The following is a 23,249-nucleotide window of genomic DNA, read 5'->3' as shown; positions in this document are numbered from 1 at the left end:
GCGGGCCCTGGGGGCCGGGGGCGGGGCCTGCGGGGGCCATGGCGGCCGAGGCGGCGGAGCGGCACCTGGAGCTGCTGCGGGACGAGCGGGAGGCCGAGCTGGAACAGAGCAGGTGCGGCACTCACGGCACAGGCACCGACCGCCGGGGACACGGCACCGACCGCCGGGCACACGGCACCGGCCGCCGGGCACACGGCACCGGCCGCCGGGGGGTTACGGGGCGGCCACAGCGGCTGTGGGGGGGACACGGGAGCGCTGTCACCTGTGGGGAACGCAGAGGGACCCTCAGCTGGGAGCTGCTGTCACCCATGGGCAACACAGAGGGAGCCCTCACCTGGGGCCCCCTGTCACCTCTAGGAAGCCCTCCTGTCACCTGTGGGAATGCTGCTGGAATCCCACCTTCCTAACCAGCTCACCCCATAGGAAACCCACCCCACAGGGCTCTGATCCATGGGGAATCCTGCTGGACTCGCCCCCGTAGCACCAAGCCATCCTCTTAGATGCCCTTGGCAGTACAGACACTTACCCAGCCATGAGGATGGAGGTGCCGGGAGCCAGGAATAGGTCATTCCGCTCTGTTTCCTGGAGCTGTGACCCTCAGCCTCACCCCATGGTGATCCCACCCGTGTGTGGTTCCCAGGGCATGGCAGGAGAGCGTCTCCCTGAAGGAATTGCAGCGGAGGGGCGTCTGCTTGCTCAAGCTCCAGGTCACCAGCCAGAGAACCGGCCTCTACGGGCGTCTCCTCGTGACATTCCAGCCCAGGAAGTGGGATTCGGACGCCGAGCTGCCCTCCAACAGCTTTGGGCCTGGTTAGTGATGCTCCTTTCTTTCCCAAGAAAGAGATCATGCAGTCCTAGAATGGTTTGGGTTGGAAAGGACCTTAAAGCTTACCCAGTCCCACCCCTGCTGTGGGCAGGAATGCCTTCCACTAGCCCAGGTTGCTCCAAGCCCTGTCCAGCCTGGCCTTGGACACGTCCAGGAATGGGGCAGCTGCAGCTTCCCTGGATACTGACACGTTTGTCTGTCCCTTCAAACCTTTGCAGGGGACATCGTGGGGCTCTATGAGTCAGCTGGGCAGGGGGACCCGCTGTGCACGGGTGTGGTGACACGTGTCACCCCCAAGGCAGTGACGGTGGCCCTGGAGGAGCCCCGGGATGGGGAGCTGGCCGTGGACCACGAGCGCTCCTTCCGCCTGCTCAAGCTGGCCAACGACGTCACCTACAACAGGCTCAAAAGGTGAGGGCTCACCCAGGCTCACTCTGCCCAGCAGGAGGAGGAATGCCAAGTTTAGTCTGGAAAAGCTCTTCCCAGAGCCTTCCCAGTTTGGATTTGTCTTTCTAGAGCCTCACAACAGCCTCAGTTTAGCCACCTGCTGGCTGGTCCTGCTCTTCCCTTTCCCTCTCCCAGCTGTGTTTTCGTCCCGCTGCATCGCCTCTGGAACACTCTTGTAGGGCATTTTCCATCCTGGTAGGAGGAGTGAACAGCCCCTTGCTGGATAAACACCCTGAAAAATCAGATTTGGCTGTACCAAGCAGGGACAATGAGAAGTGGAAGCCTGACCAGCACAGGGATGTGTGTGCAAGGGTTGGGAGATGCAGGAATTGTGTGGGATTAGTCTTGTGGGGTAGCATTGTTCAGCTTTGGAGTAGTTGAGTCTTTACTCACAGCCTGTCTCTGGGCACTTGGGAGTCTCCAAAGAATTCCTGCTGCGCCTGTAACCTGGATATTCTCTTCTCTGGCAGAGCTTTAACTGCACTCAAACAGTACCGTGGTGGCCCAGCCTCCGACCTGATCGATGTCCTCTTCTTTACCTCTGCTCCCAGGGCGTTCCCTGAAACAAGTAAGGATCCTTTTTTATCAGGCATGGTGAGCATCCTTGGGAATTGCCCCCGAGAGCACAAATAGCTCTGATCCCTGTTTTTATCCACATATGCAGCCACTTTGCTCCAGAAAAGACCCCAGTATTCAATCCAAGTCATCAGTGGTGCTGCACCTGGTAGCATTATGTTCATACTGGTTTATACTGGGCATACTTTCCTCATGGAAAGAACCTTGACAAAAACTTGGATATAAGTAGTATCCACTCTGTTGTGCCTGTTTGAAAAAAGCGAAGATGAATTTATGCAGCTTCGCCTTTCGGAGAAGCAACGGGGAGAGCAAAGCCTCTGATCAGCAGCTGTGTCAGGTATCAACAACTGCTAATGGATATTATCCCTTGACAGAAGGGAAGGATGCAAAAGTCAGGGAATGAGGAATACTGAGGGTGGGGCTGAGCTGCCCAGGAGGGTGAGCTGTGTCTAAGCCATGTACAGAGCTCAGCTCTGCTCTTCCCATTCGTGCCATCCATCCCTGCCAGGCTTCTGTCCCTTTTCCTCCCCTCCACAGCTCCCTGCACTGTTTACCTTCCTTAGATTCCCAGATTTGGCAGCCCACCATGGTTTGCCTCTCTCCCATCCCCTTCAGCCAGGCTTGACTTCTGATAGGATGTGCCAAGGACAAAAAATGGGTGTTAATGAGTCCTATCCCCATTTCTCTAAACACTGATCCCAGTCTGAGTGAAACCTTTTAGCCCTTTGGCTGCCTGGGGACCTTGGTGCACTCAAGATTTTAATATTAAATAAAATAATTAAATTTTAATCAACCAACTTTCCTCAACAGTGCTTTTACCCTTGAGGGAGCAGAACTGCCTCTAATAAAGGAAAACTCCTTTTCACCACATTGCTCAGCTGGGCCAGGCTGAGCAGAGGTGAATTTTCCATCTCCTCAGCACTGGGAATATTGATGGATAGATTGAGCCACGTTAGACAGACAGAAGAGGTGCAATATGAACACAAAGGCCTTGCAGTTACCTCCTCCTTTCAGATCTGCTTTCTCCCCAGCTAGAGAGATGTTGTACCAGCCAGGAATTAAGGGATAATAACTTGGAATAAGCCTGCCCTGAGCTGAAGGGCTCTGCCAGACAAACCTCACAGCACTCAGGCAGCTTTTCCATGTCACAGCCTCTCCTTCCATGACAAAGCACCCATTAGCCTGGTTTCTTTGGGGATCTGTCTCATCCCATCCGTTACCTGGTTTCAAACAAACCCATCAGCAGCAGGCTGAGTCAATAAACCCTGGACAGCTGATGAAATTGGCTGTCTAGACACACATCTGTGTCAACACCGTTCTGGGATGCGAGAGGAGCTCGCTTCCGTCAGAAACCAGGGAGCCACAGGTGGGAGAGAGGGCAGAATCCACTCCAGCAGGTGAAATGTGCAGCTGCAGAAGCCTGAATCTGATTTTTTTTTTTATTTAAGTGTGGAGGGCAAGAGGAGAATCCTAATTTTGCAATCAGGGAATCTTGTCAGGGGGTTCTGACACCGCTGTGTATTTCGGTAATTAATTACCAGACAGCAGCAGCCCAACACAACACATCAAAGCCCAAGTCCTTTCAAAACACTTAAATATGCAACAATAAATACCCTTGGCATAACAGAAACATGGGACAGGCTGTGGGAAGAATAACCTAAGGAAATAGGAAAGGAAGGGCTCTCCAGTGGGTATCTAGGATCTGCAGCAAAGATTGGGACTGGCTCAAAGCACTTCCCCACCTCACCTTGCTGCCTCCAGGAAGGTGCCAAGTGGGAGAACAATTTTCCCAAAAAGGGCAGAGTCTGAACTGAGCAGGAATTTTGCCCTTATCAGACTCCCTGGGAAGCAGAATCCGGGTGCTCCCCCATCAAAAATTCCCTCCTTGTCTCCCAATTTGACCTGCACTCGTGGCCCTGCTGGACCTTCCACACCTGGAATCTCCTCCAAACAATCCTCCCCCGATGTCAGCATCCATGTGGGATCCATACATTTTGGGAATGGTTGGGGGCGTGGATAGGCTTTGCTTGCCAGCAGAGGCCAGCATTGCTCCGCTTGCTGTGCTCCTCCTGGCCGTCCAAGAGGGACATGTCCCTTTTCCCTTTGGAAAGCAGGTTCTGCTTTACCTGTGCAGGTCACTGATAGCTGCCAGCTCTCTCCTGTGCTCCTGGGCTGCAGAAAGTCAGGAATGTTCCTTTTTGTTCCTGGCTCATGTCCAGCTCTGCCCATAGTTGTAAAAACATTTGAAAAGGGAAAAAAGCAATTAAAAATCCTGGTGAAAGAGCAGGAATGTCCTCAGAAAAAGCGAATCTGGCAGCAGAGTACTGGGGAAGCACCAGGGATTTCCAGCAAGACTTTCTTGGCATTTTGGCACTTGCAAAAAAACCTAAAATGCTTCTCATCCCTGTGCCCTGTGACACCTCTTGTCATCGCAGGGACTGTGGAGAGGCCTCTGAGATTCTTGGGGAAGACTAAGCAGTCCAGACATTTCCTCTGGAGATCAGGGAAAGTTCTGATCCAGGCTGAAGTACCCACCTGGATTTTGTCCAGCAGCATTGGCTGCAGTGAGGTTGTACCAGGGAATAGCTGCTGGGGGGATCTGGATTGCTCTTGGGGAGGAATATACCATGGAAAGGACCTCCAGCTCTGGAAAACCTGGGCTCTTCTTCCCAGGAAGGGCTGTTCCCGTCCCTTTTTGGTGCAAATACCCCTTTCATGGGCTTGGATATCATGCCCCCAACCCACTGCCTCACCAGAGCTGCTGGAACTGTGCAAAAAAAAAAAAATAATCTCAGTTCCTGGGAATGTTGGGGCACCAACCTGGCCAAGGTGATTTGGTTTTTAACACTAATAAATGGAGTTGTGCATCAGGGCACAATTACCTGGCCACCAGTGGGACACATTCCAGGGATTTCTTCAGGTGAGGATACCTGGAGCCCAGCTGCTGCAGGGAGAAGAGTTTGGAGGAGCCACAGCATCCCATAAGAGGCTCTTCCCTCCTCCCCACCAGTGTGGCCAGCCCAGGAGAGGCACAATCCCAGCCTTCCCACACAGCAGCTCCTGGCAGCCTGTGGTTAGGAGGGATGAGGGTGGGCACAGGCCTGGAGAAGTTCCTGAGCTCATCCTTGAGCAAGGAAGCATCAATGACTCCCACATCCCGGCTGTTCCTCGCTGTGGGAAAAGCCTTTCAGGTTTGAAGCTGTTCTTGCTTTTTCCCCAGCCCATGGGATGCTTCCTGGTTTTGTCTTAGTCATTAACACACTCACCCCAAATTTACATATAAACCAAGAGGCAGAGTGACAGCAAAAAGCACATTTAAGCGCCATTTCTCTCTTCATCATCACCTTCTCAATGAGTGTCTCTTGCTTAACCTCATTTAGTGGTGCTGCTTCAAAAGCTACAGGTTCACCTGCCTAAAACCAGAAGAAACCCCCATGTTTTTAATCCAGCCCTTAATGCAAAGGCAGGGATGAGCCACATGATGCCCAGCAGGGAAGGATGCCCAGAGATGTGTCTTATATAAGCTTTTGTGGGAACGTTATTTTCAGGAAACCTCGGTGTAGTGAGTCATCATCCCTGCTGTAATTAACTCCCATAATGAACAAGGAGATTAGCATTAGGATTAGGGGAGGGGGGGGATGAGAATAAATTTGGGCCTAAATGAGATAAATCTGGGAGGTTAAAAAGCAGCTTTTGGGAATTCAGTCTCTGCAGTGAAACCAATTCTCTTCTAATGCGATTTGCATATTCTTTTCTCTTTTTTTCCCTCACTTATCAAAGAAGAAACTAATTTTAGTTTTATAATTTAAATTGCTGTTTGTACCTTTTCCTGCCTTCATTCCCAGTCTTGGCTGACCACCACAGGGCTGCTCTGTTCTGCTCACAGAGGTTTTTCTGATTTTTCACTGGTGCTGCATTGGGTTCGTTCACTGGCAGGGATTTGTTTGCCAGTTCAGGAGCTGTTCCTCCCCAGTTTTCATTGAAGATTCCACTAAAGATGCTGCTTCCCCTGCAAAACAAACCCAGAGCTCCCTCCAGAGCCAGGAAAACCTACCTGTTTGATGCTGGAGCAGCTAAATGCCTCTTAAATTCTGGGAATTCCACCACCGACTGGCTGAAGGCAAATTATCAGGGCTGGGGAAGCGTGAGTGCAGGATGGGGAGAGAGCCTGTATGTTTTGGAAGCATAAAAAGCTTATTTTTACCTTCTGGGGTCCTCCATGCCCCACAGTGCTTTCTTCCCAAGGTTCTCCTCATTATCAAATGAAATTAGGCTGGGTGCAGAGAGCTCCATGTATTTCTGGATTTGTGCTTCCCAGCCTCTTCCCATTTGGGGCTGAGGTCCCAGTGACTCTCCTGCTGTCTCCCCAGAACCTCTGGAGTTCTTCAATGCCTCCCTGGATGAGTCTCAGCAGGAAGCTGTGTCCTTCTCATTGGCTCAGAGGGAGCTTGCCATCATCCACGGGCCTCCTGGCACAGGGAAAACCACGACCCTGGTGGAGATCATCCTGCAGGCTGTGCAGCAGGGCCTGAAGGTGAGACTTGGTGCCAGGGCTGTGGTGCCAGGGACCACCTCAGGTGGCCACCAGTGACCAGCTGGCCTTGTGTGGAGACCTCAGAGCAGCCTTCCAGTCATGGGAGGGGCATACAGGGAAGCTTTACAGGGATTCTTCATCAGGAACTGGGTTGGATCCCACAAGGGGAGATGGCATCAAATGGGAAGAGGGGAAATTTAGGTTGGATATTGGGAAGAAATCCTTCTCTGTGAGGGTGGAGGGGCCCTGGCACAGGTTGCCCAGAGAAGCTGTGGCTGCCCCATCCCTGGAAGCATCCATGGCCAGATTGGATGGGGCTTGGAGCAGCCTGGGATAGTGGAAGGTCCCTGCCCATGGCAGGGGGTGGGACTGGATGGGCTTTAAGGTCCTACCCAGACCATTCCAGGTTTCTGTGATTATTTTGCACACTCCTGGGCTTTGTGGCAGCTGGAGCAGCTCCCATTGGAGCAGCACTAGTCCAGAGCCTGGCTCAGCCTGCAGGGACCAGGGACTTCCCCACAGCTGCAGTGCTGACAGAGCTCAGGTTTGGTGCTCACTGGGGACCCTAGGGAAGTGCTGCAAAGCCAGGAGGGAATCACCTGTGGTGACGCCAGCGGTTTATTCCCAACAGAAGCACGCCAATCTCCCTCTCCCTGCCTCTTCCTGCTTGGATACCTCTGCTGCAGCCTTTGGATGCCCTCAGAGGTGCCGAGGCCGTGTTTTTCCCCCGGCAGGTGCTGTGCTGTGCGCCGTCCAACGTGGCTGTGGATAACCTGGTGGAGCGGCTGGCCGGCCACGGAGCGCGGCTGCTGCGGCTGGGCCACCCCGCCCGGCTGCTGCAGCCCATCCAGCAGCACTCCCTGGATGCCGTGCTGGCCCGAGGGGACAACGCCCAGATCGTGGCTGACATCAGGAGGGACATGGACCAGGCATGGGTGCGTGGCCCTGCAGCGCATCCCGCGGGGGTGGGAATGTGTATCCCACAGGTATCAGGGAGAAGTTCTTCGCTGGGAGGGTGGGAAGGCCCTGGAGTGGATGTCTCACAGAAGCTGTGGCTGCCCCATCCCTGGAAGTGTCCAAGGCCAGGTTGGGCAGGGCTTGGGACAACCTGGGATAGTTGAAGGTGTCCCTGCCCGTGGCAGAGGGTGGAATGAGATGATCCATGAGATCCCTTCTAATCCAAAACCATTTTGAAATTCTCTAATCTTCATGTTCTGGAGGACAGAACTCCTCCTGCCTGAATCCCTCATGGAATTGGGAAAATTCCAGGCCCTGCTGCTGTGTGGGGAGCTGCTGCCCCCCACATCACCTGTCTGGCCTGATCCATGCCCTCGTCTTTACCAGAGAAACATTCCCATCATTAATTCACTTCCTAACAAGCTGTCTGCCTGTCCTGATACTCCCTCCCACTCTCAGCCACCTCAAGGAGAAAGCAGAGCACATTTTAAAATGCATCCTTAATTTCTTCTTTCTCACCCTAATTTTTCCTAACATTCTCTCACAACATAGCTCCAGTACTTGGGGTGAGGATTTGATGCTAGTTATGTTATTTTCCTTCCCTTTTCTGGTGGCAGCACTGTCCAAAAGCCATTTTTTTACTTAATTTATTTTCCATCTTTCTTACTGATGATTAATTTTCCTTTTTATCTCCTTGGGAGGAGTCTGTCACAGAAGCTGCCCTTGACTGCAGAGAGCTCATCTCCAAGGTCCTGACCCATCTTTTCTTCCTCCTGCCTCTGTTTCTCCACTGCCACATTCCCTGCTTTTCACTGGAACAATTTCACCCTTTGCAGCTCCACATTTTGACTCTTCTCTCTCCTTCCCTTCACCCCAGGCCACAGAAGGAGCAGTAACAGAAATGAAAACCTGTGCCCTCTTGAGGCATTTCCTACCCCTTTGTGCCTCCTTCCCTCACCTGGCTTCGAGATTCCCTGGAACTCAGCTTCTGGATACTCCTTGCCCCAGCAAGGTTTCAGCCCCACAGTACTGAGAAAGAAATGCAGCACAGTCCAGGGCCAGTCCAGCTCCAGGGATGCTGAGGGGGATCAGGGAACAGTCCAGGAGGATGAGGCAGGGAATCCAAGAAAGAAACCAAGCTCACTCCATGAGCTGGCCTTAAGTAGATTCCCAAACCAGTGAGTGGATGAGAAAGTCCATATGAGGCAGGTGGGGATGATTAAAGGTGATATTCCTCATCCCTAGCTAGGAATGGGTGACATCCAGACTGACCTCATCCTCAGGGCCGATGATCCCACCCCTGGAATTCCTGAGCCCATTTCAACCACACCTGACAGACACATGGAGGTGTCACAGTTTTAAATTCCTGAGTTCAACCAAAACGGGGCTGAGCTCACTCATCCGTCCGTCCGTCCGTCCGTCCATCCATCCATCCATCCATGGCATAAATCTAGGAACCAGTAGGTCTTACTGTTTTGGCTGCATATAAGAACTTCTGTCTGCAGCCTTTTCATCCTTCCCAAATCATCAGCCTTTCCTCCAGGGAAATAATCCCAGTTTCCATCTGGGATTGCTCAGTGAGCCATAGCTGAGCTGTGGTCCCATGGCTGCTGCTCTGGCAGTGCTGGTGCCCAGTGCTGGTGGATTGGGGTGGTAGATACATTTAATACCTGCTAAAAAAAGCCCTGGGCCTGTCTGGATGCTGCTCTGGATCCTTTCCAGCAGCTCAGAGAGGCCAGTTTGAGGTGGCAGAACTGCTGCTGGGGCTTGGGGAGCCATCCTGCTTCCAGAAAGGCTCTGCTTCCTCAGAACAAGATAGGAAATTCCAGTCTTTCTGCCAGCAGAGAAACAAGGCTCCTCTTCCCAAATATTCCTCCGTGCCCCATGCCCAGATGCTTTGGCTGGTCATAGACATGACCAGAACTGAGTAGCAGCAGTTGGCTCTATCCCATGTTTTTCTATTTTCTAGGCAAAAACCAAAAAGGCCCAAGACAAGGGAGAGCGAAGCCATTTTCTGGGTGAGATTAAAACCCTGAGGAAGGAGCTGAAGGAGCGAGAAGAGGCTGCCATGGCTACAGCCCTCAGCCAGGCCAGCGTTGTCCTTGCCACCAACACAGGTGTGAGATCCTTCTGCTTGTTTTCCCTCCCTTTGCCAGGTAAACCATGGGCAGTGGGATTCTCCCAGCTTCCACTGTGGCACAGGATGTTGTTGAGCACAGAATATGGATCTGGAAGGGCCCCTGTTGGCTCTGAGTAGGAGCTGGGAGTGCAGTGAGTAAACAAGTGCTGCTGGAGGTGTGCAATCTGCTCCCAATTGCATAAATCACATGGGATCACTTCCTTGCTTGGACCCTTTCCAGGACTGATGGAATCCAGCACATGTTTCCAGAGCCTGCTCCCAGGCTGCGTGTGGCTGGTTCTGCACTCACCCAAATGATGTGACGTGGGATTTTAGGGAGCAGTTCCAGGTGTCCATCGGGCAGCTGCAGGTGGGAAGGTTTGGCACATGTGGAAGGGCTTTCCTGGCTGGCCTGACTGGGCTGGGACACTGGCAGCTTTTCATACCCCAGGGCCCACTTACGATCTTCAGATCTGGTTGCTCAAGGGTCATTTGCTGAAAGGAAACATCAATAATTTTACATCATAAAAAAGCAAGTTACTGGAATGAATGTTAGTGGAAAGATAAATCCTTCTGTGTCTTAGTCCCTGGGAGCTGGCCTGTCACTCCTTTTTATTTGCCTGAAAGAAAGGGGGAGATTTCCTCCTCCCAGTAAAACTGGTATTTTTGTTGGTCAGCTCTGATTATCCCTGGGACTGGAGCTTCCCAGCCAGCTGGGGGTCTGTGCAAGTGGCAAAAATCGAGTTATAACTGTACTACTCACCAGAGCGGATTCATACAGGCTGGAAAATGGTTTTGGAAGGAAAACAGTGTCTTTGATGGCAAACTTGAATGTCTGAAGTGATGCCGAGCTGCAGAGGCAGCAGGATTTACAGTGGTAAAGCCAAATCTCTGCTCTCAGAGCTGCAATAGCACAGGAGCTTTGGAAAAAACATTTTTGTGAATAAAAATCTCCTGGGCTGGGAGACTGCTCTCCTCCTTTTGCATCCTTCTTCTTTGTGAACTTCAGGGCTTCTGGAATTCAGATTTCTGGTCAGTGCCTGGATCACTTATCTGTGGGTCTGGGATAGAGCAGGATGTCTGTAAGGAGACAAATGTTACAAATGGAATTCTGATGTTAAAAATCAGCTCTTGCCGTGGCTGTCTGGTTCCAGTCTCCTTTCCCTTTTCCCAGTGCCACGAGGAGGAGCAGAGGCATAGGGGTCTCAGCCCATCTCCCCCTCTTGGGGTGTCCCTCAGTTACCAGACAGGTGGATCCCCAGTCAGTCCCTCACCCTCTCACTTGGGGATGAGGAGTTTTGTTGGCACTGGGGGGCAGCAGGAAGGTGGGTGTTCCTTGCTCTGCTCCAGATGAAGCACTGGAGCATATTGTTCTCTTTGGCATCTGGGCTTCGCTGCTGTTCCCAAAGATACTTGGAAGCTTCTGGGCTTCGCTGCTGTTCCCAAAGATACTTGGAAGCTTCTGGGCCCAGATGCCAAGGAAAAAAAGGACAAAGCGGAACTGGCAAAAACAATCCTGACTTACACACATCAATGGATACGTGTTTGGCAGGGCTGAATTCCTAAATCTCTGCAAAGAAACATTATTTCAGTTGTCTCAATCACTATTACAACTTGTGAGGTTTGTTTCCAGAGCAGGTTCCTTGCTCTTCCTCGCCTCCCTGCTCACTTGGGAACCTTCTCCTTCCACCAGGTGCTTCCTCAGATGGCCCCCTGAAGCTGTTGCCTGAAACCCACTTTGACCTGGTGGTGATTGATGAGTGTGCCCAGGCTCTGGAAGCCAGCTGTTGGATCCCTCTGCTGAAGGCTCCCAAGTGCATCCTAGCGGGGGATCACAAGCAGCTGCCCCCCACCATCATCTCCCACAGGTAAAAATGCTGCATCCTCCCTGTTCTTTGTGCAGCTTCCGAATCCCTCATGCTTGGAGACATTTCGTGGTGATCTGTGCTGCCTGCAGGCTCTGTGGAATGCATTTGGGCTTATCCTCAGGCTCATCCAAGTCTCGCCTTTAGTTCTGCTTCTGTGGTTTCCACATTTATTTATTTAATGTATTAATATGTAAATTGGCCCAGTGAGATGCTGCATTATCACACACCTCAGGGATTATAAAACTTCCCAATCCCTACAACGTGGATAATAAGAGCAGTTAGTTTGTGGAAAAGATCTGTGAATAGTGAAAATTTCCTGTGCTTCCAGGGAGATGCTGCAAAAAGTACTGAGGAATCTTTGAGTAATTTAAAACATAAATGTGCTTGTGTTTATCTGGTTTAGGCAGCTCCATATCTGGAATTACTGAACCACTGAAGCAGAGAAATAGGCTGACTTCATAAACATCCTCTCCTGCTTCCAGAAAATAATGAACAAGACGGGTATCTGCCGTCTCACTTGGATTTTGAGCACAGGAAATGAAAAATCCAAGGCAGGCAGCAGCTCCCTGCACATGGCCGAGAGATAGTGAGAACAACATTCAGGGGCTGCAGCATCCTCTCATTTTACCTCTCTCAGATGCCCAAAAGCTTGCTGTTCTGCAGATCTTGGCAGGTGATAAACACATGTTCAACTGCCTGGAAGTGTCCAGGCTGGTGAGCTCCAAAAGCCTCTCCAGAGCCCTCCACTCCTGGTGTCCCTGCTGTTTATTCCCTGTGAATTTGCAGGCTAGCTCTCCATGCCTGGATTTTCCAAGCAAGGCACTTTTTGGTATCTTGTTGGTAGCAAGAAGAAATTGGCCATTTTTGGTCCTTCTAATTTCAGGGTTATCATTATTTTCTGTAAGTGGTGCATGAAGTCCCTCTTCTCTTCCAGAAAGACTGCATGATAGCTCCATAATGCTTCATAGCTCCGAAGTGCCCATCCAGCTGGATCCACCTCAGCATCTCAGCATGTTTTTTTTTTCCCCCCAGACTGTCAGATTAAGGGCAAAACAGTAAAAATCCCAGCTCTGTTACTCTGGAACGGGGCTGATGCTCAGTTGGTGTCACTTTTGGCTCCTTCTTTTGAGACAAAAGCAGATTTTTTTCACTCCCAAAACGTTATAGCAGCTGCTTTTTTCTGCTCTGTCACGGTGTCTGCTGCCAGGAGCCTTGGCTGGAGCTGGCAGCCAAAAGCTCCTCACGTCCTGCAGAGCTCCTGGATCTCCCACTCCTCCTGCTTGAGGAGCTTTTCTCTCCATCAACTTTTGACTTGGTGGCCTTGGCAGTTCTGGGGGGATGTCAGACTCCATGATCTGAAAGATCTTTTCCAACCTGAACAGCTGTGATACAAATAAATGGGATGCTGGAGAGCCCAGTGTTTGGGCTTTCCACGTTCCCTGCAGGCCGGGAAGCGGCACAGAGGCAGATCCACCTCCTTCCGTGGGTATTTCCAGAGCTCCTACAAAGGCCCCAAATCACCTGCCACCTCCTCTGTGGTTCAGGGAAAGCAAGGAGCTATTTCCAGAGATGATTCATGCGGAGGACTCCAACCCTTCCGCCCACCTTCCCCTTCTCCATTGATGACAGCGGGCCTGGAGTGGGTGGGCTCCTATTTTTGGGGCCACAGGGAAGGGTCTGAAGTTACTGGGGATGAATCCAGGCTGGCAGGAGGCTCGGCTGTTACTACAGCAAGGGAAGTCAGTCCTGTTCGGGCAGGAAGCCTCTGTCCAGCAGGAATGCTGTGAGACTCTATCCACCTTCCTGTTACCTGCTTTTTCCTCCATGGAATCAGCATTTACCTGCTCCTATCAGCAGTGACCCATTGAGGCCTAGGGAATGTTTGACAGAGGGTCTGAAGGCTGCTCCCTCTTCCCTGCTTTCTGACACACCTGGAGCTGTCCCAGGGTGCAGAGGGCATCCCCACACACACCTTCCAGTCCATGCTGGCAAATTCCAGCCCCCTCTGATTCCTCAGATTCCTTCAGCAGCTCCAGCCAACACTCACAGGCAGCAGCTTCCATCTCCTTTCTCCTTTTCCATTTTGTCCTTGTGGGCATCTCCATGCCAGGGCCCTTCCTGCAGTCTGACTGGAATATTTGTTTGCCTTGTTGGAGCCCTCATTCCATCCATTTTCCCAATGAATTCATCTCCACATCAGGGCTCTGATGTATTAATTTGATTTTACTTCCCTCAGGTACTGGCATATGCTTATCAAACCTCTTGCTCTCAAACCTTTTCCTGGACAAACACAGGGACATTTTGCCACCTTGTTTGTCAATGGGCAGTCTGGATGTCTGCACCATCCCAAATCCCTGTGCTGATTCCCATGGAACGTCTGAATGGAGTTCCTTTCAGTTTGTCACTGAAGTGCCAGGCCTTGGGTTTCTCTGGTAGCCCCCACAGCTGGAATGTTGCAGTGCACATCCATGAATGAAATCCATTAATGTGGAGTTCCTGAGGTGGGAAAACACGGTGACCTCCTTCTCCAGGCTTTTCCTGTCAAATCCAGCGTGTACTGCAGGGATCAGTCACACCAGCATCTCCTGTCTCAGGGATGAATAAGGAAAAATACACCATGACTGAGGACACAGCTCCAGCCTTCCATGGGAAAAAATTCCTGTTTTTCTCCTAGTACTGATCATTCTGGACACGTTCAGGGCAGACTGGCCAAGCACAGCATTTTGTGCAGGCAAAACAAGGTGAAACCATGTTAGCAACAAATCCTGCTTGCTGTGGGCTGGGTTTGGGAATTCTGCCTTTCCCAGCTGTGCTTTAGGCACTTTACAATTGATATTCCTAAGCATCCCATGCATGATTCTGTCTGTCCAACCTCTTATCCTGATTTTATTTCTCTAAAGCAATCAATAGGTTAAAAACATCTACTCAGGGCACTCAGGATTTCGTTGGCAGAGAAATCAACCACCGGAGGAATTAATCAAGTGGTAAAATAATAGCAAATTAACAGGTGAAATATTCCCGAGCAGATGAATTCCTTATTATTAATTCAGCATATAACCTCCTGTGGATCCCTGTGGTGGGAATGGTGCTGGAAGGGTAGGGAAGAGCATCATTCCTGAGGCTTGCTGTGAGGTTTTTTGGCTGTTTCAGGCATGTGCTTCATCCTGAGTGCCAACAGCTCTCCCTGCTAAATCTCCTTCCTCTCCAGGAGATCCAGGCTCTGTGGGCAGAGCGGAGCTGGGAGAATCAAGTTAATTCCTGATAACAGGAATGCATCCCCCAATCCCACATCTTGCCATGTCCCCTCATCCCATCCACCCCAGCCCACCTCTGACAAGCTGCTGACTCCCACATCCTGCAGCTCTGTCCATCCAGAGGTTATTCCCCTTTTTTTGACTGTGTGCTGCATCCTGTGATTCAGCGAGGAGGAGAGCTAATGAGGGAAAGATTTGTCCTTAATTGTCCCTTCTGCAGGTTTAATGACTTGGCAGTCTCTTGTCACATTTCCCAAGTGCCTGTGGTGAGTGTGGCAGGGCTGGCTGGTGCCACAACAATCCACTCACTGTGGGGCCGTGTAGCGCTGGAATTCCCCCGGCAGGGATCGGATGCGTGCTGTGCCCCAGAGCTTGATGGAAAGCATTTTCCTGAGCTGTTCCCTGTCATCATTCTGTCATCTTCATGCTGCTTCATTGTGTCTGGCAGCCACCAGCACCCCTCAGTGTCAGCCTCAGTATGAAAAATCTCCATACGCTCACAAAATCCAAGCACAACGACTTCCCATCCTTCTTCCTCAGACAGTGCCTTCCAACAAATCTTCCATGGGCCCAGGAGAAAGCAGATAGGCTCCTGAAAGGCTGAATTCTGTAGGAATTTGATTAATTTGTGCCACATATATGAACAAGGGGCACTGCAGGATGTGATGGGGATTTAATGGGTGAAAAAGCAACAAGTGTGATGAATCCATGCACAGGATGAATGGCCAGGGAAGGATGGAAATGCTGGAGCAGCAGGGGTTTTGATGAAACCAGCAAGGGTTGGCTGTGTGAGCAGCAGGCATTCCAAAATTTGGGGTGGAGCTCTGATCCTAATACACTGGGTGATGCTGATGCCATGGCTGAGCTTGCAGGAGCACCGGTGTAGCCTTACACCGATGGATCACAGAACCATGGAATCACTGAAGTTGAGAGTGACCTCCAAGACCACTGAGTCCACCCTGTGACCGATCCCCACCTTGTCAATCAGGCCAGAGTGCTGAGTTCCACATCCAGTTGTTCCTTGAACACCTCCAGGAGTGGTGACTCCCCAGGCCATACTGTTGGCATTGCTTTACATTGAATTATAGGGGCGGGATCCGTGTCCAAGCTTCTGTAATCTCATGGCACAGGTCTGTCCCTGAGGGTCAGACAGACAGCACTGTTGGCACCCAGCTGGGAACAGAGGTGACAGTGCCACCCCAGGGGAGCCACATGAAGGTGCTGAGCAGGGCTGGAGTGCAGTTGCTCCCACAGCATTCCCACTGACACGCTCAGCCCTGACGGACACGGCGTGTGTCGGGAAGGGCTGGCTGAGTCCCATCCCACCCTGGGCCATCACTGGGGGACGGGCACTCCCACTCTGAGGTGCTTCTGCGTGCAGGGCTGCGGCCAAGGGGCTGTCCCTGAGCCTGATGGAGCGGCTGGCCGGGCACTACGGGGAGCAGGCGGTGCGGATGCTGACGGTGCAGTACCGCATGCACCGGGACATCATGGAATGGGCGTCCTCGGAGCTCTACGGCGGCCGGCTCAGCGCTCACCCCTCCGTGGCACAGCACCTGCTCAGGTGGGGCACTTGGCGGTGTTTTTGTTTCATTGAGGAGACATTACTGGGGGGGGGGGGGCATTTTGTCCTTTTTGTTCTCTAATCAGAAGTGATACAGAGTTGTCTTCTGCGTGCTCCTTTGCTATGGTAATCATGGAATCCCAGAGTGGTTTGGGTTGGAAGGCTACAAGCCCACCCAGTCCCATCCCATGGGCAGGGACACCTTCCACTAGACCAGATTGCTCCATATTCCATCCAGCCTGGCTCTTCCAGGGACGGGGCAGCCACAGCTCGTGTGGATATTGCTGCAACATCAGCCTCAGTAACTGGCCCTTTCCCAAATACCTTGTGCAGGGACCTGCCGGGCGTCTCCTCCACAGAAGAGACCAGCATTCCCTTGTTGCTCATAGACACCGCTGGCTGTGGCCTGTTTGAGCTGGAAGTGGAGGATGAACAGTCCAAGGGGAATCCAGGTACCATTGGCCAGAATGGATGGACTGAGGTGCTCAGCTCACCACAGGCTTGGCCATGTCCCAAAGATGTCTCCCTGGGGAAGGTGGGGTCACAGAGAGCCTTGCTTAGCTGAGAGATCATTCCCTCCATAAATCCTCAACCTCCAGGGACTCCAAGCTCTGTTTGAGCTCTGGTGACAGTGTCCAGCTTGTGGGTGTCCTCTCTGGCTGCCGTGTCACCTTGCAGGGACATTTATCCGTGCTGAGGGCTGGGGGACAGGGAGGAGAATCCCTGTGGTAGGTGCTTTACACCAAGGAAGGGCAAACAGCAGCAGGCAGAGCACAGGCCTGTTTTGGGAAGGCTGTGGATAAGGCTCAGAATTACCACCCAGTCCTCTGCTCCTTCCATGTCTCAGAGATCCTGTCTGGCTCTTCTCCATGGATTTTCCTAGGACACCGAGTTCTGCCACTTTTCACCTGACAAAATAGGTTTCATTAACAGAGCTTGAGTGCAAAGTCAGGTTGGAAAATACAAGGGCAGTTTTTACCAGTTTAAATATCTTTTTACTTTCTGTTTGAGCCCCAGCATCATTTAAGCCTCATTTCTCCATGCACCATTCCCAGGGCCCTGCTGAACACAACAGGCTCTTGTTCCCTCACAGACAGCCAAAAAGCCTGGTCTGAGAGAACTCAGGGATTTGGAGCAGGGGATTAGAAGCAGATCTCCTCAAATTTGGGAGGCAGCCTTTTGGCACAGCTCACTGCAGAGTCTTGATGTTTATCGCTGCAAAGCAGAAGCCCAGCCAATAAAACATGAAATAATTCATATAGGATTTAATTTTTCCCCTCAGATCCCTCTGAACCAGGCACCATCTTGGATAACCAGTTCATGACAGCATTTCCTGCTGTTTTGGGGGAGGTGGGCACATTCCTCCCGCCTCTATTCCCTGTCACACTCTGTTCCTGTCCCAGGGGAGGTCCAGCTGGTGGGGATGCACATCCAGGCCTTGGTGGATGCTGGTGTGAAGGCCAAGGACATCGCTGTGGTGGCCCCCTACAACCTCCAGGTGAGCTGTCCCTCTCTCAAGGCATCCCCCTTCTCCCTGCACACAGAGCACCACAAGATCCCAGAGAGCTGCAGAGCCAAATTTAACCAGCATTTGGGACCAACTCCTGCACCTTTGAGCAGCTTGAGGCCGTGGAGGGAAGAGCTGCTAGTGAGGTGTTCCACTCAAAGCCTCAGGAGACGCCAGTGCTCGTCCTTGTGGGTTTGGGAGGAAGGGATTTTCCCCAAAACCATGCTATTTTAATCCTTTTCACCCATGTATTTCCTTGAAAAACAACCCTTGGCCTGTTTCTCAGGTGGACATGCTCCGACAGCACCTTTGCCACAGCCACCCCGAGCTAGAAATTAAATCAGTGGATGGTTTCCAAGGAAGGGAGAAGGAGGCAGTGATCCTGTCCTTTGTCAGATCCAACAGGAAAGGTAAGACCTCGCTGCTGGAGCCTTGCTCCCAGGGGAAAGGGGAGGAAAGTCATGTAGCCAAGTGCTGTGGTTTAATTGCAGTGCTCTAACACTTGGCTCTGGATGGATTTACTGGCAAACCCTCCCTTTTCAGCCTTTTTTGTTTGATTAATGAATATATTTGCTGTCAGGAGGAGGCTCCCATAGTACAGCAGGTCCAGGACTGCTCAGTTTGAAGGTTTCTTGGCCCTTGAGGCCTCAGAAATTATTTAAACCAGGGCACTAAGAATATCACATCCCCTTAGCCCCACATTTAGGGGAGTTGGGGGGTAATTTATTGGGTTTTGAGCCCATTTTGCGTCAGTTCCCTGCAGAAAGCGAGCAGGAGTTGGCATCCCAAGCCATGCACAGAAAATGCTGCTTTTGGGAGCAAAATCTAGAGCAGAAAATCAAGTTCTTTGCTATCAGCAGCTGCAGTGAAAGTTAATAGCTGGAAAAAAGCTGCTGCCCTCGGGGCACAAGGCTCCTGTGCGGGGAGCTGAAAGGTTTTGTGGAGCTGGCTGAGCAGGATCGCTCTGTGATCACCTCTTTTCCATGCTGGGATCAATTCCCTTTCGAAACCCACAGCCCTGTGGCCCTACCTGTGCTGCTGGAGGTGAAATGCTGAGTGCTGAGGGCTGGAATGAGAAAAAAAGGGGAAAAATATGCGTGTAAGGAGGAGGTGCCTCTTTTTCTAAGCCTAGAGAAGGAAAAGCAGCCTTGTGGGGAGAATGGAGGTGGGGACAGCACTAAGAATAGTCCTGATCCGGGAGTGACTCACCCCTGTGCTGTGGGAGCTGGTGGCCCTGGGATGGTGAGTGTCCCACAGCCCCTTCTCCTGCACAGGGAGAGGCCAAAGCTCACGTGTGGGGCAGGAATTGTTTTCCTGGGGGCACAGAGAGGCTTCTCCTTGATCTGTCCCTCTGCAGCCATTCCTGATCCAGCAGGAAATCTTCTTTTAAGAGGAAATTTTTCACTGTGAGGGTGGTGAGGCCCTGGCACAGGTTGCCCAGAGAAGCTGTAGCTGCCACATCCCTGGAAGTGTCCAAGGCCAGGTTGGATGGGGTTTGGAGCAACCTGGGATAACGGAAGGTATTCCTGGCAGGGGGTGGAACTGGATGAGCCTTAAAGTCCTTCCCAGCCCAAACCATTCCAGGATTCAAAGGAGTTGGATTTGCCCTGCAGCTGGGTTAAACCTCATCAGATAAACTGGGAATTGTTCTCCGAGCTGCAGAGCTGGGAGAGGGGCTCCCCCTCACCCTGTCCCTCCAAGGCAGCACAGTGAGGCTGCTGAGGCAGAGCCAGGCTGGGCACTGCTCCGGCAGAGGCATTAATCTCTTCCCGACTGGCCTCCTCACTGTTCCCTGGAGCTGGGAGCTCGGCAGCCGCCCACACTCCGCTCTTGCTGGCTGATCCTGCCTGAGTCATCCCGGCTCAGGCAGGCTCCAGCTGCTGTCTGTGAGCAGAGCAAAACCCCCCCAGATTCCCAAATGGCTGCTCCTACAGACCCTCGGAGAATTTGGGAGCAGGGGGGAGTTCTTTACCTGCAGTCCCCGCTCTGTCGCAAGGTGAGCCTTTTCCATGCTGCTCTATCTTATGTTTGCTCCCAGCTCCAAGCTGAGCTCGTGTCGTGGGCCAGGCAGGGAGATATTTCCCCTTTCCGTGTGCCTTCCATCCTCTTCCCAACCCCAGGAGCTCAGTGTGGAGCCTTCCACAGGTAGGAAGAGGAACAGGTGTGAGCAGGGACCAGAGCCCCATAAACACCAGCTCTCACCCTCCAACCAAGAAATCCTTGGATCACTTGGACCAAATCCCTACTTGCAGGCAGCCCTGTCCCCTCTGGCATCCCTTCCCTCCTGTCTTCCCAGGTGAGGTGGGCTTCCTGGCCGAGGAGCGGCGGATCAATGTGGCGGTGACGCGGGCACGGCGCCAGGTGGCCGTGGTGTGTGACAGCCACACCGTGGGCAGCCGCCCCTTCCTGCGGCGCCTCCTGGACCACCTGTCCCAGCACGGCCTTGTGCGCTCCGCCTTCGAGTACCTGGATGACCTCGTGCCCCAAAACTACCCCGGGGAGGGCTGTGCCCAGCGCCAGCAGGGCCCCAAAACACCGGGCCCCAAAGCAAGGCCAGCTCCAGCTGGGAAGCTCAAGGCGGCAGCAGCCGGAGCAGGGAGCCAGAAACCAGGAACACGGAGCTCCCCGAGTGCTGCCAGGGCTGGGAGAGATGACTCAGGGTCAAAGGAGGGTGGGGACAAGTTCAGGGCCATGCTGGTGGCCTTCCTGGTGAGCAGCGAGGTGCAGCTGGATTTCCCGGCATCCCTGAATTCCCACGAGCGGATGCTGGTTCACGTGCTGGCCGAGGAGTATGGGCTGCAGCACCTGAGCTCCGGGGAGGGCCGGGACAGGTACATCAGTGTCCGCAAGAGACTCCCCAAGCAGCCCCCGCTGCCCTCCGAACCCCTTCCTGAGCCCCGGCATCCCAGCGGGAACACCCCCGACCCTGCAGAGCCAGAGGAAGGCAGCAAGGGCTCAGGGAAAGTGGACCTGAAATCCCTGCACCTGGAGAGAGTCCAGAGGGAGAAAGCCAGGCGGGAGGAGGCGGCGAGGAAGGTGCAGGAGCCCAGCCGTGGCAGCAGGAAAAAGGACAAGAGCGAAGCCAAAGGTGGGTCAAGCTTTTTCTAACCAGCACAATTAATGCTCTTCCTTGAATGGATCCCGATGGGTTTGCTCCAGTCTTTGGGATTTGGGCATGGAGCATGTGGCTCTTGGAAAGCTGCAGGGAGGTGGGAACTGGCTGCAGTATCCAGGTAGAGGGGTTTGGATACCTGGAGGCGCATTCCTTAAGTCAAAGGAATTTTGAACTTTTCCTTTCGGGTCCCTTTCGTAGTAGTGAGTCTCGGGAATCACATGGGAGGCTCCCAAGGGTAGGGAGAGGAGCAGAGGGGAATACCCGGCCCATGCTGAAGGATGTAAAGGGAGAGGCTGCTCTGTGGCTGCAGGGGGGTGGGTTTGTTCCCAGGCCCCAATCCAGGTGTGTGCTCACCTTTCCCAGGAAAACCGGTGATCGGGAGCACAGCCGGAGAGGATTTTGACGCTCTGATTGCTGCTGCCATCGAAGCTGACAGGACCTGTGGCTTCCCCCGTTGCAAGGCCTCTGTCACCACCCTGGGCCAGCTCTGCCACCACTGCCAGCGGCAGTTCTGCCTCAGCCACCACATCCCCGAGGTAAGGAGGGGCAGGATGGGCTTAGCCTGGGAATTTTCCCTGTGGAGCTCCCTGGGCAGGGTTTCCTTGCAGGGAGCTTGAGCAGAGCCCTCCCTGTCAGCGCCTGTGCTGAGCTCAGGTACACAGGGCTGGCAGGTGCTGACACCTGGGGCTCTGCTCACCTCTTCCTGAGGGCTTTTCAGTCTTCCTCTCATTTTGTGCCCTTCTTTACCATTTTCTGGCACTTACACTCTGAGGCCGTGTGGATAAAGTGAGGCAGGGAGCAGAAATGGAGAAGCACAAGTTTCAGGCTCAAGTGAACCTGCACTGAATTCACAGCTCTTTGCACATTCCCTCTGCATTCTGAGGACAATCCCAGCCCTTTGCAGATTCTCTCTGAATCCTGGAGACAGGTCAGGCATGGTGCAGTGCTGCCTGGCCAGCAGTTCAGAATTCCCTGTGTCTTTGTTCCTCATCCCGCAGCTTCCACACCCTGTGGAGCCTCCCAGAGCTCAGCAGCCCTATAAATCCTTGGCACGCTTTTCCTTCTGTTAAGAGCTATCTGTTTCCATGGCAAGGAATAGTTGTATTTATGGTCACTCACCAGCCAGGGGGATGGAGATTTATTCCCTGCAGAATGGCCTCTCGCTGCTGAATTGTAACGAGGCTCCAGCAATTGTAGGGATTCAAATCCATGTCAACCCAACCCCAGGAAGGGCTGTCACAGCTCTGAGGGAACAGGCTGGGTCCCCACTCCATGGAAGCATAAATGACTTTGGGATGGGCCAAAAAAAGGGATCAGATTTTAGGATCTCACCTGCGAGAAATAATTCCAGTGTCGGACTTGGCTCTTCAAAGGAGCAGATTCATGGCTAAAAAAGGTCTCCTTTTCCCCAAAACACCTTTCCCAGTTCACTGGAAAGGAGGTGGAAGGAGCCACTTGAACCATCCCAAAGGATGATTTACCTGCTGTTCAGAGCCCAGGACCTGGATCTTTAGATTTTGTTCTGTGTGAGAGGAGCTATAAATGATGGTTTAATAAAATACAGAATAATAAATATTAATTATTAATTTTAAACAATAAGTATAATAATAAATCTATAAAAATATAGAATCTAAATATAAAATGAAACTAAATAAAAATAAAATTAGGATAAATAGGATAAATAGTAAACAATGATAAATAATAAAAAAAATAATTAATTGAAATGATAAAAATATGTGAGTATATAAAGCAATATACCAACACAGTAATATAATAATATATAACATAATGATAATAATGTCTGTAAATGAGGGGAGATGATTTTAGGGGAATGCAAAGCAGGCAAAAAAAAGAATTCCAGGCTCAAGGTGTGAAAGCCCCTGGTTCCCACATGGGAGATCCCTGCCCCACTTCCCGGTGTCCGTTCTCTCCCACCAGGTCCATGGCTGTGGGGAGAAGGCCAAGGCCCACGCACGGCAGCGGATCAGCCGGGAAGGGGTCCTGTATCCTGGGAGTGGCTCCAAGGACAAATCCCTGGATCCCACCAAGCGAGCCCACCTCCAGCGGCGCCTGGACAAGAAGCTCAGTGAGCTGACGAGCCAGAGGAAGGGCAAAAAGAAAGACAAGGAGAAATGAGGGACCCGAATCCTGCTTTTTTAACCTCAAAGCCGCAGCTCAGCCCCGCCAGGGCAAAGCTGCTGGGTGGAATAGGGGCTCCATTTTGGGGGGAAAACCTGGAGCTGGGAGCCTGCCTGAGGTGCAGGGCCGAGGCAGGGGAGGGAGAGCTGCTGTATTGTCCTGATTATCCATATGGACAGGGTGATGGATGCACTCAGTGGCCAGAGCACGCTGGTAAAACGGGCAATAAACACCCAAAGCTGTCACTGTCACATCGGTCCCTGCAGCAGCAAATGGTGGATGCCCTGCAGCAGGGCATCAAAAAAGGCACCAGAAACCCTGGGTGAGCCCGTGTTCCAGGGAG

The 23,249-nt window shown here is 52.4% G+C and overlaps 1 protein-coding gene across 1 annotated transcript; it reads left to right on the top strand.

Annotated features, from left to right (window-relative positions):
* The first annotated feature begins 18 nt into the window (after positions 1–18).
* On the top strand, positions 19–23,170 carry IGHMBP2 (immunoglobulin mu DNA binding protein 2). The gene is made up of 15 exons (XM_005528982.3): positions 19–112; positions 641–810; positions 1,045–1,237; positions 1,744–1,841; positions 6,220–6,383; positions 7,118–7,318; positions 9,310–9,457; positions 11,153–11,327; positions 15,963–16,145; positions 16,479–16,597; positions 17,549–17,643; positions 17,939–18,062; positions 19,949–20,740; positions 21,131–21,303; positions 22,706–23,170. Exons 1-15 carry the CDS (start codon positions 39–41, stop codon positions 22,901–22,903), a joined length of 2,907 nt encoding a protein of 968 aa, XP_005529039.2. The 5' UTR covers positions 19–38; the 3' UTR covers positions 22,904–23,170.
* Positions 23,171–23,249: the final 79 nt, after the last annotated feature.

The sequence above is a fragment of the Pseudopodoces humilis genome, chromosome 7 (assembly GCF_049639895.1).
Source record: "Pseudopodoces humilis isolate 2021_Gansu_Grassland_sample_001 chromosome 7, ASM4963989v1, whole genome shotgun sequence".
NCBI lineage: Eukaryota > Metazoa > Chordata > Aves > Passeriformes > Paridae > Pseudopodoces > Pseudopodoces humilis.
The sequence above is the reverse complement of the archived record's forward strand: the minus strand, read 5'-3'. Positions and strand labels throughout refer to the sequence as shown.